General features: G+C 45.7%; 1 protein-coding gene across 1 annotated transcript in view; it reads left to right on the plus strand.

Annotated features, from left to right (window-relative positions):
- Positions 1 to 2,037: 2,037 nt before the first annotated feature.
- Mapkbp1 (mitogen-activated protein kinase binding protein 1) overlaps positions 2,038 to 16,492 on the plus strand; it is a 53,596-nt gene continuing 39,141 nt past the window's right edge. Inside the window, exon 1 of the mRNA XM_006991243.4 lies at positions 2,038 to 2,821. Within this exon, the coding sequence (XP_006991305.1) occupies positions 2,705 to 2,821 (117 nt within the window). The 5' untranslated portion in view covers positions 2,038 to 2,704. The remainder of the gene's footprint in view (positions 2,822 to 16,492) is intronic.

Genomic DNA, 16,492 nt, shown 5'->3' on the forward strand with positions numbered 1-16,492 from the left:
AACCATAACAAGAAGGTGGAAATTTGGAGGCAAATCTAAACTATTCTGTCATTGTAACCTGCTTGTAAAATAGCTTCTTGGGGTTGGGGATTTAGCTCAGTGGTAGAGAGCAAGGCCCTGGGTTCGATCCTCAGCTCCAGGAAAAAAAACAAAACTGCTTTTCCCCTCAAAAAACAGCTTTGGAAGCACTGACTCAAAATCTCTTTTGTTTCCAACTGCATTCATTGGTCTCAGCTCTCTCACAGTGCCTTGAATGTAAAGGTGCTCTATAAATACTTGAGTTGATGAGCAAATGCTTATTCCAGCATGTTAATATCCCAGGACCTCTGCACCTTATTTGCCTAGGATGAATTTTAAAATCTAATAATTCTAAGCAAGACTACTATAAAATTCCCAAACATCTGGAGTTTTTGGAATCTTGAACACCATTTACTAGCATTGAATGAGAAGTGCGACTACCTATTAGTAAACAGATATTTGCTTAAAGATGTGGTCAGAGAAGACCAGAGTCTGTAGAACACAAATGAAAACACCAGGTGGCGCCATTTGCTAGTGTTACAGCAGCTTCCCTGGAGAGGCCAAGTCACAGCCGAGAATCAGCTGTTTCTATAGTTACATGATCATTCCTGACTTAGGTTTAGACAATAAATTTGGAAGACCCATTTTAGTTTCATTAGAGCTATAATGCTTGGTTGAAAGGATAGAGGCCTTAGGCCTCTGGTTATTATTGCAAATTGGTAGCATCCCTGATGCCCATATCAATCTGTGAGCTTTATACATTTGCTTTTAATACATAGCTATATAGTACACAGGTACCTTCCTGTTTGAACTGTGGTTGTGCAAATACCGCTAAACACTGATATTAGGGATCTTTACCTCTTGCAAAACCACCATCTTCAGGAATTCTCCAAGTCTGGAATGGGAGAGAGATACATCACTCAGGCTTTTCAGAGGGCAGTTTCTTTAAAAAAATAAAAAAAAAAAAAAGTAAACAGGTGGGTGTTTTGCCTACTCTTACGTCTGTGCGTCCATGTGCCTGGTGTCTACAGAGGCCAGGAGAGGGCGACAGATCCCCTGGAGTGGTTGTGAGATACCACGAGGGTGCTGGTAATTAAACCTGAGTCTTCTGGAAAAGAAGCCAGTGCTCTTAATCTCTGGTCCATCTGTCCAGCGCCACCCCCCACCCCACCCACACACACCTCCAGGTAATTTATTAAAGTAGTAACTAGATGGGAAATTCTAGGGCTTCTAAAAATAAACTGACTTACATATCTGTAAAGCATGAGTATGTGATAATATTTCTCCTAGCTCCATGAACTAGAAAACAACAATGATAGCAGCAAGCTTGATATCGGTGTCATCCTAGGGGTGTCTTGCAAATTTTGACAAGGCTGGGAAAAGATCTGGAATAGCAAAATACCGTTAACGCTGTGAATAAAGTGCTGTAAGGACTCAGTTGGCAGCTAAGGAGATGATGGATGGTATCATAGGTGCATTCATTGACTTTCCCTGTTCGCAGCCTACCTAAGGCTCTATTGGAGGCTTGAGTCTTCAGTTCAAAAGTGTGTGAGTAGAGTTACTCCACCTGTCAGGCTGGCCGTAATCACAAACTATTCCAACCGTGTTAAATCCCAGCACTTGAGGTGGAAAGTTCTTTTGGCTGCATCCCAACTTTTTTTTTTTTTTTTTATGAGTTAGGAATTAAATTTCAGCCATGGTCTCAGGCCTACCAAATATCAACCTTGGGCCTGGGGGCGTGGTTATCATATTGGGGATCTGGGAAGTTCTCTGGGGGACCAGGCCTGATGATACCGTAAAAGGCTTGGTTCTCTCAATTCTAAAGCTATGTTATGTTGACCTTCCTTTAAGAGCGGTACCCACAATTATACTGTGCAGAATCCCGAGCCCTCTGCTTCTACGGTTCATTTCTTGGCTCCGCCCCCACAGGCGTCGCTCGTCCAATCAAGAACCGATCTGCTGCAGGCCGCACCCCCTTCGCCTAGGCCCCGCCTCCCGGCGCAGCTCGGCCCAGGCTCTAGTTCGCGTTTTGAGCCGCTGGTGCCACCATAGCTGCTACTGCTGCGGCTGCTGCGGCGGAGCTGAAGTCGTTGAGTGTGATGCCCGAGGGAGCTGTGAGCTGGGCCTGAGCGAACGGGGGCGCTGACGAGTATTAGGGGCTTTGGGGGCGGTGGGTGTGGGGGGCTGGAAGCGAGCTCCCAAGGCCAGGGTGGGGGAGGGAGGCTCCGTATCAGATCGGGTCAGCACGAGCCCCGGCGGCCAGCGCGGTGCCCCGGCCCCTTGCGGACTGCTCGGGTGGCTTCGGCGGCCTCCTCCCTTGGACACCGTAGTCACCATGGGAACTCTTGGGCTATAACCGGCGCCAAGCCCCTAGAGCCCATCCCATTCTTTAGTTAGACGCCTCTGGCTGGCGTGGGCCTGACATTTCTTCGCTCTAGGGGGTCGTCCTCCCTTCCTAAAAAATCTAGCAGGCTAGGGTGGGGATGAGGAGTGAGAAAGGACAGGGCAATGCCCAGAGTAAGAGCGGTTGACAGGCAGAAGACACCTACTGTGATGCCAAGGTTGCTTCTGCCATCTCAGGCCAGTGAAAGTGCATATCCGAAGGCCGTGTTGAGCGAGAAGGCAGTGCCACTGTTGAGACAAGTCCTAAGGCTAGGCCAGGGACTGTCCTTAGGGGCTCCTCCTTATGATGGCTGGGGAAGGGTCAACCATTACTAGCCGCATCAAGAACTTGCTGCGGTCCCCGTCCATCAAATTACGCAGAAGTAAAGCAGGAAACCGGCGAGAAGACCTCAGCTCCAAGGTGAGTCCTACTGGGAGCCACATCTTTCCAGGTCTACCCTCTCTTGCACCTCGTTCCTTTTTCACCTTTTTGTTTCTTGGGGGGGGGGGCAGAGAGAGAGAGAGAGAGAGAGAGAGAGAGAGAGAGAGAGAGAGAGAGAGAGAGAGAGAGAGAGAACGAGATCCCTCTGTTGGCTCTGAAAGATCCAACGTGCTTATCTATGATGAGCTGATTTGAAGTTGGAGAACAGCAGGCGTGGGTGGGCATGCTGAGACTCAGCCCTGGGAAGACGTGCACAGGACCTCAGTTCAAACTAAGTGTGTGCTTGGGGAAGCAAGTTGGCATGTTATGACTCAGTTTCTCTTCTTGGATCACATACCCTGTAAAGGACCCAGCTGCGACTAATGTGGATGTATTACTGCAACAGTTGGGGTTATGCCATACTATACTTGCAAAAAGAAATATACTAAAACACTTTATCTGAGATATGGAAACAATTTTATGATAAGCTTGGTGATGCATGCCTGTCATCCCAGCACTAGGGAATCGGAGGCAAGCTCAGCCTGGTCTATATAAGAAGTTCCAGGCCAGCCAGGGCTACGTAGTGAGACTCTGTTCTGTCTAAAAAACAAGAAGAAGATTGGGCTGGCGAGGTGGCGTAGCTAGTGAGGAAACTTGTCCACAAGCCTGATCTCCTGAGTTGGATTCCTTGGACCCCCGTGATGGAAGGAGCAAACCAACCCTTAGGAGTAGTTCTCTGATCTCCACACATGCATGCACACATGCACATCCACAAAGAAATAAATATATATATATTTTAATCTCTTTAAGAGACCTAAATTTACTTAGCTGGAACTTCTTGGTTTCTCATGATAACATGAAGGAGCCAAATGTGTGCCAGAAAGACAGCTTTCCTGGTTTGTGCTTGTGTATTGCTTCTGGTTACTGTATGCCAGCATCCTTTTCTGGGCAGATGTTCATCTTCCATTCTTACACTTGTCTGGGTTTGGGTCCTTATGCTTGTTTTTTATTTATTTGGTTTTAGTTTTGTTTTGTTTCAAGACAGAGTCTTGTTACATAGTCCTGTCAGGTTCAGACTCTACAAACTCCTGCTATAGTGTCCTGGGTGCTGGGATTCTGGCATGCCCAGCTTATGCTTTATTCAGCTTTGCTGGGCCCCACAATTTTGGGCATACAAAAGTGGAATACATTTATTTAGTCCCCTGAGGGAATCTTGAGCATTGTTCCCACGGGATCAGATTAGGTTTTGTGTCTTATTAGCAGCCTGTAAACACAATAGCTTTGTGTGGTGCAGGATTGCTAAGCACAGAGTCCTTTGAGACAGCAGCATTTTATTGCCTTGTCTGTGACTCTGCAGAGATGAGCAAACCTGTTGAGGAAAGACTTAGAGTTTAATGTACAACATGACAGAGTTCTGGGAGGACTTACATCGTCCCTTAGCAGAGCCATAATTGACTTCGGTAAGGTGAACAGCTTTCCTGTATATTCTAGCAGGGATTCTATTGAATTAAAACTTGCCACATGTTTTTATGATGATGGAATTAGGACCCCTTTCAAGGGCTCTTATTAATAATTGTTCCTATTCTCTAGAGGCAGAAGAATGAGCCCTCCAACTTAGAAACAATCCTCTTTGCCCATTCTTTTTTAACTTTTATTTATCATTATCATATTGTGCTATGTGAGTGCAGGTGTGCATATGCCATGGTGTCGTTGTGGAGATCAACATAGCGAGCACTTTTACCTGCCAAGCCACCTGACTGACCCTAAAGATGTAGCTTGAGCTGCCCTCCAACACCTGGTCCTCCTGCCTCTGCCTCCTCAGCATATCCTACTGACATGTGCCACCACGATGGGCACCTTGGCTGATTCATGGTAGCACTATTAGACCAATTTTCCTCCTGTCTGTGGGCTCTTTTCTGGCCAAGATTGGTACACATAGTAGGGATGCATTATGGGAGTGTAGCCTGTAGTGTGAGTGCTTACCATGAAGTGGTCTAGACTCTGGAAGGTACCATGGCCGTTCTTTAAGATGTCCCAGGAAAGACGTCCCGTGACTGTCACCGTTAACGTTCAGCAAGCATTTGTTGGGTGCCTATTGGGTGAATAACCAGTGACGAATAAAACATTATCCTCACCACCAAAGAGCATATAGCTAAATTAGACATGTAAACAAATAATTACAACCAGGTTTGGTAAGTGCTGTTCTAGAAATATGCACTGAGTTGTCAGTGGAATTACAGGGACAGGAAATTAGGAAGGACTTGACAGAGGAAGGGATATTTGACCTGTGAGTCCTGAGGCAAGAGAGGGTTACTCTAGGAAAACAGTGAAAGAAAAACATCTCTGGCATCACTGCTAAACATCCTTGTTCCAAGTGGGAGGTCAGGGCTGACCTTTTAAATGGTGTGATAGAGCATGAGCTGTCTTTGTGTACCTGGTACATGACCTTCCCAAATACTCCTCAGTGAAGTTATTTTATTTTAAAAGCTTGCTTTATGACCCACATAAGACCTGGCCCATGAGTTTCCCTAATACTTGCTAACTAAGATAATTGTGGCATGGATTCATGGACACTTGGTTTTGTTTTGTTTGTTTTATGAGACATGGTCTCAATATAGCCCAGGCTGGCCTGGAACTTCCTGTGTAGCCCAGACTAGCTTCAAATTGGAGGTCTTCCTGCCTCAGCCTCCTGAGTGCTGGGACAATTATATACCACTGCATCTGGCTGTGATAGCTAATCTTGAAACAAAACTTGAAGATAAAAAGACATGCCACTTGGGAGATAAAAAAGGAGGAATCAGAGTGGCATTATATGTAGCTGTTAACTCAGGTAACCTCCTGTTTTAATTTTTTTTTTTCTTGAGACAAGGTCTTGCTATCTAGTAGCCCAGGCAGGCCTCAAACTTGTGATTCTCTTACTTTGGATCATACCATTCTGTATTACAGAAATATCCACTTATTTCTAGCTCCATTTCCATATCTCTCAGAACAAAGGGACTTCTCTGACTAGTTCTGCTACTTTGAAACTAATCTCTAGTTGTCCTTTTATGTGTCTTCATTTTTTTAGAGATTTATTTATTGATTATATATATAGTGTTCTGTCTACATGTATGCCTGCACTCCAGAAGAGGGCACCAGATCTCATTCTAGATGGTTGTGAGCCACCATGCAGGTGCTGGGAATTGAACTCAGGACCTCTGGAAGAGCAGTCAATGCTCTTAACTGCTGAGCCATCTCTCCAGCCCATGCCTTCATTTTCTAAAGGCAACAGCGAACATTTTCTTCACACTATAAACTACATAACAAGTAGGAAAGGAGTACACAGTTGAGACAGAGATGTCCGTGCAGATGAACTTGGACGTCCAAAAGAGTAAGAAGTGATCAGGAAGAGCTGGGTCCTCCTGAGAAGTCAAAACCAGGAAGTGAAATGGTTGAAAAGAAGTAGAAAGGGCACTGCTTCTTACGGGCTTTTTATTCAGGAGAGAGCCACTAAATATGGTTAAATGTGGCTTAAAGCTAAGCTAAGAGAGCCAGTAGCAAAGGCTGGGTTAAATGACTACAGGGAAATTAAATGAGCAATGAGATTTTTTTTTTTTTCTTTTTCAATTAGGAGCCGAGGATTGAACCCAGGGCCTTGCGCTTGCTAGGCAAGCTCTCTACCACTGAACTAAATCCCCAACCCCAAGCAACGAGATTTTATCAAGCTTTTTCACGGGAGCTTTCTAGAGTAGTGTAATTCCAGAAGACTGGTTTGAGGTGTTACGGCAGGTCTGCAGATCCTTGAAGAAGCTGAAGCTCTCAGTTGTAAGAACCTTTCAAGCCCAAGCCCTGTACGGCTGTCACCCCCACCTCCTCTCAGCGGAGGCTGTGTTTTCTTTAGGAATGAAATGTGTGTGCTCTTGGTAGCTAATCCTTTTCTCTCCCCCTCTTTTCCTAAAGTTTCTGAAGATTTTTGTGTAGAGGGAGCTTGGGTGGTTCTATTTTTACAAGAGACAGAAATGGACTTAGGCTGAGCAGGCAGGATTGAAGTTAGGGACACAAAAGGATTCCTGTACTAAAAGGTTGTTTTAAAATCGTCTTTCTTAGTCACTGTTAATCTAGTCTAGGTTGTATATTATTTCTTTAGATTTTCTTCTAGCCCAGCTTTGTAATTGCATGGCTATTCTTGTTCTTTTTCCTGTACAATTATATGGTACTATTTTGGGCCTTTTAATATGTGGTAGCTCTAAGAGTGTGTAGGTAGGATTCATAAAAGAGTGAAGACCAGCGATAATCTAATTTCAGCCTTTGTGCAGTATTTGAGCCCAGATATTAGTATCAAACGCCTTTTCTGCCTTTTTGGTAGAGGGAAGCATACTTATTTTCAAAGCATTGGTGAATCATAAGCTCTAACTTGATGCTGACAGCTTGGGAGAATGGTTAGTAGGGTCTCTGGCTATTAACATTTTAAAAATAAGCATTCTGGGGCCTGGGGATGCAGCTCGGTTGCTAGAATGCTTGCCTGACATGTATGAAATCCCAGGCCCCATTTTCAGCACAATATAAACCAAGCCGAGTAGCACACACCTGAAATCCCAGCACATGGAAGGTTGGTGCCAGCCTGGATTATTTGCAACCCTGTCTCAAAAAATGAAGAAAGTAAACCTTGTTCCAGGACCCATTCTCATTGTAGGGAGTCAGAGCCTCTTGGAGTTTGGTAGCTGTGTATCTATTAAGTTCTATCAGAAGCTCACTGTCATTTATAGTACTTCCGGCCTAAGTACTGTATCACTGACATCTGTTGGTTTCATACCCAAATTCGCACTGAGCTTTATCGACAGTGCATCAGTCCAGCTTGGGACATATGCTCTTTTCCTTGAATCGTTTTTTATTCTTCTCTGTCTTGTAGAGTCATAGCTGTGTAAACCGCATTGGCGTGGATCTAACAGAGTCACACTGCCAGGAGGTCAGACCTGTGGAGTCAGCTGCTGTCTTACTGAGACAGTTCTCCAGGAGTTTCCCTTCCAATCAGGAGTAGGAAACTAGAGGATGGCATCTGATGAGCCCAGGCAGGCAGGCCTGCAGCTCACCCTTCCAGGGATGGTTGACTTTCACTCCTGGGAGCGAACAGACTTTATTGTTTGACATCTACTTTCTGAACTCTCCACTTGTGATAGATGACCAAGAACAGAGGTCTCCTAGCCAGTAGCTTAGCGCATCCCTCCCTGCAACTCTGTTCTCCGCCTCAGCCTCCCCAGAGCTGGAGTTGTTGACATCCGCCGCCATGCCTGGCTGTGGTATGCTCTGGTACTGAGGCTTGTGAAGTGGCTTGAAATGCTTGAACAGTGCTCCTCTTGGGTTTTGTCTGCTCGCCTTTCTTCTGGAGCCCCAAGCCTTATAGTGATTCTCACTGAGAGAGAAGGACACCTCTTCCTTTACTGTCTAAAAATATCCTGGCCTCTTGAGCCTCTGAGTAGTGTCTCCAGAGGCTCTGAGTGTCTCCAGAGGCTCTGAGTGTCTCCAGAGGCTCTGAGTAGTGTCTCCAGAGGCTCTGCTCACCTCCTTGGCCCCTCTCACTCTGCTGTTTGGGCCAAGTTATCCTGTTGGATCAGCCTTTGGTCATTTTTTTTTTTCTTTTGCCGTGCCAGGATTAAACCCAGAGACTGGTTAGGCAAACACTCTACCACCACACTATATCATGTCCTCAAGCTCCTCCCTCACCATATTGAATGGCTTGAGTTCCTAGGGATTGGACCTTGGAATTTCTCACTTCACCTCCGTCGCCCCCTGTGTGTTTTCATCTCTTGATGCCTGAGGAAACACAGGTGGATGGGAGGCTTTGGCCTGCTTCTCTGCCCCACCCCCAGCCCCTTGGCTCTCTAGCTGGGCTTGGAACTGCTGTCACTGGCCTTGGGAGAACAGTCAAGGGCTTGAAATCCGGGATGGTGTTTATTCAAACTAAGCTTCTCTGAGAACATCGGCTATCAAGCTGTCCTTAGAGTATCTTGCTTTTACTTCATGCTCAGGCCCCGTGTTGTTAGGAAAAGCTACAGTGTTTCCAATAGGCTTGGCTATGTTAGACATCTGTTTGCGCTGCCGCCGCAAGCTAAGCCTCCTCTTTCTGCTCCTTTTTCAGCACAGAGCAAGGGGTTTTCTGTCAGCTGCCGTTCCTCAGCTCTTCCCTGGTGCTCATATAGTGCAGACCAAGGCTAACCCACCTTTTTTGGTGTTTACTGTTCTACTGTTGGGAGAATTCCATCTCTGGGGAGACATAAACAGCACCTACTCCCTCCTCATAAAGTCCCAGTGAGAAACCAAAGTCACATTCCACCAGAATCCACCCTGGGGAGCCAGTAAGTTTATTGTGCTTGCTACAGAGCATGGGGAAGGGGTGACAGGCATGTGGGGAAGCCCAGAGTTGCCATACCAGAAAGTCTTAACAGAACGTGAATGATGTCGTCTCCATAGCCTCCTAGATGGAGGTCCGCCCACTAACCTTGCCCAGCCTGAATGTTCTAGCTCCTCCCCAGACACCTTGACACCCGATGGTGCACATGCAATTAAGGCAGAATCATGTACAAGTGTCTGGGTGGTGCAGCGAAGCAGCTGGAATCTCGGGAGAAGGTGCAGTGACCTTCCCACTCCTCTGAGAGGACATCAGCAGACCACAGACGCTTTGGTGGTGGTCTCTTGCCAGCATGGCTGATCTCCTGGGGATGGCAGCTGTTCTGCTTGGCTTTGCCTTATTTTTCTCAACGACAAGAACTTCCTGTGTAGCCCAGGCTAGCCTTGAACTCATGGTAGTTCTCATGCTTCAGCCATGCCTCCCACTGCTGGGATTAGAGGCTTGTGCTACCCCAACCCTTAACTTCTATTACCTCATATTTAAAATTTAAAGATTAAAGGGGGCAGGGGTTGGTAAAGGGAGAATAAAAGTGAGCCTAACAGCCATGCTGAGCAATGTGGATCCTTAGGATTTGGAATTTTGAATGTTGATATTTTTCTACATCCATCCTCACTCGGCACTTTTAACAGCGAGCCCATAGGCTGCTCTTACTTTTGGGGAACAAATCCTGGCTAAGAGTTGTAGGCTGGGTTCAAACTCACAGCCCTCTGGCTGCTCTAACTTCCTGTGGGTTGGGATTGCAGGGAGCACCCCCATGCCAGCTGCATTCATAATGCCTCTTACTCTGGTCTTGAAGGACATCAGAAGGGTTCCCAGTGCAGTCTCCTCCGAGACTGCTGGGGAGTACTCCATCTCACTGCAGCCGAAACTGTGTGCAATGCTTTTTCAGACTTTCCTAGTGTGCAAGAAGCATTTGTTGAAGACTGGGTTTATAAGCTCACACATCTCACCCTCCCCTAACTGAAACGAGACTGAGGATGCTTTCTCTCTTTCCTTCGTTCACAGTTGAGATTTAAATTTACTTAAGATCTTGGAACACTTCTTGCAGCCATATGGCTGATATTACCCTCCACACACGTTGTCAAATGCTCTTTTAGAGGCTTCACGAGAAAGGAGGTTTTGTGGAGTTTTCTTTTTGTTGTTGTTGTTCTTTGGAAACTTTGTTTTTTGGTGCTGGGGTTAGGACCCAAGGCCTTGGTCTAATAGGCAAGTGCTGTACCTGGGAGCCAGACCTCCCACCCTGTGCTTTGGGAGCTGAGCATTCCTTTCCACTTGATGAGGCAATAACGCTTCTCAGCCTTTGAGATCTGCCTGACTTTAGTGGTGCTTCTGGCCATTTCTCATATGCTCATCTGACCTCTTACAGGTGCTGGCATGTAACAGAGAGACAAAACTTTTAAGGATACATGAAATATAGCACACAGAAAAGTTTATGAGACATAATAGTATATCATGAATAATTGTTTCCACCATGCATGATGGAGTTCGAGTGGATAGTAGGAAGCTTCAAAGCCCAAACTTAATCTTTAGTTTGTATTCCTTCCAGAAGAAGCTTCATTTTCAGAAGGATGCGTCCCATTGCTATAGCTAGCGTACAGTGTATGGGTTGGAGAAGATGTGTTTTTGTTTGTTTGTTTTAAACACACATTTTTACCAGGAATAGTGGCACAGGCCTGTGATCCCAGCCCTTAGGAAGTGGGAACAGGAGGCTGGAGACTTCAGGATCATCCATCTTATCATCAAGACCATAGAGAATTCAGCCTGGGCTACATAATACCCAATCTCAAAAAAAAAAAAAAAAATTGTGAACACACACGCTCACTCTTTTCCATAACTTCCTGTGGAAAGGTCAGTGAAATGGACTTCTCAGCTGCCGCTTTACAGCCATCTCTAGTAACCTTTGCCTGTTTGTATTCTTGCTTCTCTTCCCCCCCCACTGACACCCCCCCACCCCACCCCCCCACTCTCCTGATTCTCCCACAGCTTGTCCGGTGATACTGTTAGGAAGCATTTAACCTGTGGGTCTGTGGGTAATTGACTGGCAAGTTATTGCAGCTGTGTGGTTCCAGATGCCTGAAGCCACAAGCACCTGCTGCCGCTTTTAGCATTGGTGGGGAGTGGAGACCTTGGTCATCTCTGTGGCAGCGGGGATGGCTGGGTTTTCCTCTGATGTACTTTGGCAGGTTAATCGCATCTCTCGTGTTCTTGAGGAGGGCCGAGTGTAATGCTGGATAGTTCCCTCCAACTGTACCTGTTTGTTATTTTAGCCTATAACCAACTTTATTTTTTGAATCATGGAGGATGCTGAGTGAAATCTTTATTTTTGTGAGAAACAAAAACTATCTCAAATGCGCCATGCAAGCTAAGACTGACCTGGATGATGACAGAACTGGGTGAATTTGAACACAAGCAGAAACGAGGCCACTTGCTCACCTGACTCCCTTTATCTGCATGGGCTCCAGGGTTATACATTTCCTCGAGCAGATGTCTGCCCTTACCTGACCTCAGATCTGTATGGTTTTGATTTCTTCTCTCAAGTAGTCAAGTGTGACCACACTGTAAGTGCAAAAACGTGGGTCTCAAGGCGTGCTCCCCTGCATTGCTCACACCCAGGCCTGCCTTCCAGGGCTGTCGTGAGGCTTAAATGAGATTTAGTGACCATGAAAGAGAAATGTAAAAGACCCCAAATAACTTCACAGCTGTAAGGGGTTGCTAATAGTAACAGAGCACAAAGATTTGTAGAATGTCAAGGAACTTTGTTCTAATTTGCTGGTAAAATTCCGTTCCTTCTAGTTTCCACTTGTGAGAAGTCCCCTTTTGTAGGTTCAGTATCTTTTGTTCCAACATTTAACACTTCCTTAGTACCTTTTCCTTGCCAATGATTTAACTTGTGTCAGCAGTACTAATTGAAAGGGTTAGTCGTGTTCTTTGTGTTTGTAGTGTATGAGCACATGTATGTACACATGCTCACACTTGGAGACCTGAGAAGTCAGGTGTCCTGTGCTATCACTTTCTGCCTTGTTCCCTTGAGACAAAATCATTGAACCTGGAACCAGCCCACTGGTCAGCATTCCCCAGGTGTCTCCTCTTTACCCACATGGTGCCAGGATTACAAGATCAGGATCACACCAACTCTTTCGTGGGTGCTGGGGTGTGAACTCAGCTCCTCATACGTGTCCAGCAAGCATCCTTTCCCACCAAGTCAGCATTCCAACCCACAGTTTCTCTTTGATACTAACTACGTTTATTTCTATGCTATTCTATATATATGTTTGTTACAATTAAAAGCCAAACTAGGGGCTGAAGAGATGGCTCTCTGATTATGAGCACTGGCTGCTCGTCAAAGGACATGGGTTCGACTCCCAGATCCACATATCAGCTCACACCCATCTGTGTAATTCCTAAGGTTCCAGGGGATCTGACACCCACCTCTAGCCTCTGGGCACACAGGCACACAGGCACGCATGTGGTGCAGAGACACGTACGTATTCAGGCAAAACACTCATACATGGAAAGTAAGTCAAACCAGTGAGTTCAAGGGGTAGCGGTGAGCCCTAAGTTTCCATGTTAGATCAAAGCTACTGTGGTTATGAGTGTGTTTTGTAGTAGCAATGCCTTCAACAAGGCAGAGAAATAATTTTTCTTTAGGGGAGGCTAATTCATTATAGTGAAATAATTGGGAATTATATCAGTCCTATAATTTCAGTCAAAGAAGTTTTTTGGGGTAGGGGGTAGTTTCAAGACAGGGTTTCTCTGTGTAGCCCTGACTGTCCTGGGACTCACTCTGTAGACCAGGCTGGCCTCAGACTCAGTGATCCACCTGCTTCTTCCTCCTGAGGACTGGAATTAAAAGCATCAGTCTAAGAATTTGAAGTCAGTGTAAAAACATATTAATTTTATAGCCCACTAAGTTTCTAATTTGTTACTGTAGTGAAATTTCTGTTGAAACAATTTGGTGGAGCTGATGTCTGTGGTGCATCCCTGGAGTCTCAGAACTTCTAAGACTTAGGCAGAAGGGTCAAGAGTTTGAGGCCAGCCTGGGCTCAGGAAGACCTTGTCTCAAAACAGATCAACAACAACAAAGAAGAAGAAAGAATTTATACACACACACACATACACATACACACACACACACACACACACACACACACACACGTGAAAATAATAAAAATAGACTCTTCAGAATTTTTTCTTGAAAATCTGGGATATCCTTGTGAATTTGAGATGCATTACTTCTCATATCTTTAGAAATATTTTCTTGTTGGTGTTTAGTCAATAAAATCTTTTGATGTGAGTCAAATATTTTGGCTTATGCCTTTAATCCCAGCACTCGGAAGGCAGAGGCAGAGGCAGGTGTATCTCTGTGAGTTCAAGGCTAGCCTGGTTTACAGAACTAGTTTCAGGACAGCCAGGGCTCTACAATGAAACCCTGTATTGAAAAGCCAGAAAATAAATAAATGGACAAAAATGTTTTGATGCTTTTTAAGTGGCACATGCTTTGTAAAAAGAGTTTACTCATAGGTAATGTAAAGAGAATCAGGAAGGAAATGTCCCATAATTGCAACACGCAGAGAGACCACTGAAAGTTCAGACTCAGGAGATGTGTGACCTTTGAACTGGTCTGTACATGAAAGGTAGGATTTCGGTATGTGTTGGGAGAAGAAATACAAGCTAAAGCCCCCAAGGCTCTTTTTTGGGAATAATGAATAACCTGGATTGACAAATGTTTCTTTTAGGTGAGTAGCAGGAAATTGAATTAGATTTAGGGGCTGGTGATGCTAAGTGCAAATATCTACACTTTGTTTAGCTGGCAACAAGGACCCCTAGAAAGCTTCTGAGCATGAAGAAAGGGCAAAGTCCACAGGAGGGGGTTGATATGAAAGCCCTTGCTACCTCCAGGAAAGTGAGGAAGGCCTGGGGATATGGAAAGGAGTCTTGAGGCCCAGGTCTGCCTGGCAGCTGGAGCACGAGAACCCCCATCCCATCTTCTCAGCCACACATTCCCTCTACCCAGGTCATCTGGGCAAGGAACTGTAGTACTCTCCCTGCTGACAGAGGGAACCCAGGAGATCACGGGAGACAATGGGGCCGTGTGGCTTGGTAAATGCCCCTTCCTGTTGCTGGTTTGGACAGGGCCTCCTGTAGTTTGAGGCTGCCTTCAAGCTCACTACGTAGCTGAGTTCCTCATCCTCTTGCCTTTAACTCCCTGGGATTACAGGTGTAGATGACCACATCTGGCTTTAATTAGGCCTTTTTGAGGACCGGACTTCGGTTCATAGAGCTTTGCGATTCTGGTCTTAGTATAGAGAAGTCTGACATTAGAGGGGAAAGTCCCCTCCCCCATCCTGTCTGAACTGAACTATCTGCTCCTGTCTTTGCTTTTCTGGTAACCATGGAAAAGTAAGAGAGGGTCAGAAGGCTTCCTCTGCGCAGGCCCTGAGCCGTAAGGCTGCTCACTGGGCACATGACGGTGACTGTGCCGTCGCTGGGCTCTAGCAGGAGTCGCTCATTCCCTCTGCCTTGGGCTGATGCTCCCTTGCTTCTCCCTCATCTGCAGAGAAAATCACCCTCTCCTAACACTGCAACTCCAGTTACCTTGGAAGCGGGTGTCTTCAGATGGACCATAGGTTGCAGCACGGTCCAGACATGGCCAGGGTCTGACCACATCTGGAGCCTGGCATTAGGAACCCTCCTTTCATCTCTTTGCAGCCATCTCCTGAGGAGAGACCAGAACCCATTTTTATAGACGTCTCAGCTACTGATAGTGTGACTTTTTTGTTTTTTGGTTGTTTTGTTTTTTGAGACAGGGTCTCTCTACATAGCCCTTGCTGTCCCGGGACTTACTATGTAGTAAGTTGGCTGGCCTCAAACTCACAGAGATCCACCTTCCTCTGTCTCCCAAATGCTGGGATTAAAGGCGTGCGCCACTCCATTAAGTTCAAGTAGTGATTTAAAAAAAAAAAAAAAAAAAACATTAAAGCCGGGGCAGGAGAGATAGCTCCGTAGTTAAAGGGCACCCTGCTCTTTAGAGGATAGGATTCAGTTCCCAACACTGTCAAGCAGCTCACAACTACCTAAGACTGCAGTCCAGAGAATCTGGAACGCCCCCCGCCCCCCCCCCCCCCGACACACACACACACACACACACACACTTAACTAACTGATTGATTAAAAAATAAAATAAATCTCTAAAAACAAAACAAAAGCATGAACCTGGCATGAGAAGCATGTATTTTACCCGTTTTATCCTGATACCCTCTGTCTTCTCTTTTCTAGTGGTTTTGTTGTGTTTTGAGACAGGTTGGCCTGGACCTCACTTCTTGCTATGTAGCCCAGGCTAGCTTCAAACTTGCAATGGTCCTCCTGGCCTCAGTCTCTAAAATGCTAGGATTACAAATGTGTATCCACTATATTCGGCCCTACCCCAACCCCCATGCTGCACTTGAACTCTTGGGTTTCTTAACTTTCCAAGTAGCTAGGACCACAGACGCATGCCTGTCATTGTGCCCATGTGCCCTCAGCCTCCTTGGTTTTCAGGCCTGTCCCTGTTATGCACTCAAAGGTGAGTTGACCCCTAGTGTGTTCTAACAGAAATGGCAACTCCAAATTCTGTTTGTGTTGGAAAACCCAAATCTCTGCTCAGGACACTGTGGTTTCTGCTACCAAGCTACACTGGGTCTACACTCACTGTTTACCTGATTCATTCATTCATTCATTCATCCATCCATCCATTGATCCATCCATTCATCCATTCATTCATTTATTAACATTTTTTTTCCATTTATTTTACTTACCTGTGACATGGGTATACTACTAGTCCTTCATAAAGTTGTCTAGAGTGGTACATTAGATACTCAGTGTGAAGTGCTTAGAGCAGTTCTGGGCAGGTTGTATTCAGTGAGTGGTAGCTCTGGTTCCAGTAGAACGAACTAACTGGTCTACACAGACCCTTCGTCTCTTCAGGTATGGGCTCAAGATCTGAAGTGCTAGTTTCTCCTCTTGGTCCCAGCAGGGGCTAAGATTTGGGGGGAAATGGCAAAATGCTTTAAATATAGTTCAAGCCTGGTGGTGGTGGCACACACTTTTAATCCCAGTACTTGAGAGGCAGGCGGATCTCTGAGTTTGAGGCCAGGTGGTCTACAGCGTGAGTTCCAGGACAGCAAGGGCTACACAGAGAAACCCTGCCTTAAAACTAAATAAATAAATATTATGGTTCAAACCCTGACTCTTTGAACCACTTGGGAAGCTTTTCTTTTTTTGTTTTCTTTTTTGACACAGGGATCCTC

This window comes from Peromyscus maniculatus, chromosome 4, assembly GCF_049852395.1.
Source record: "Peromyscus maniculatus bairdii isolate BWxNUB_F1_BW_parent chromosome 4, HU_Pman_BW_mat_3.1, whole genome shotgun sequence".
NCBI lineage: Eukaryota > Metazoa > Chordata > Mammalia > Rodentia > Cricetidae > Peromyscus > Peromyscus maniculatus.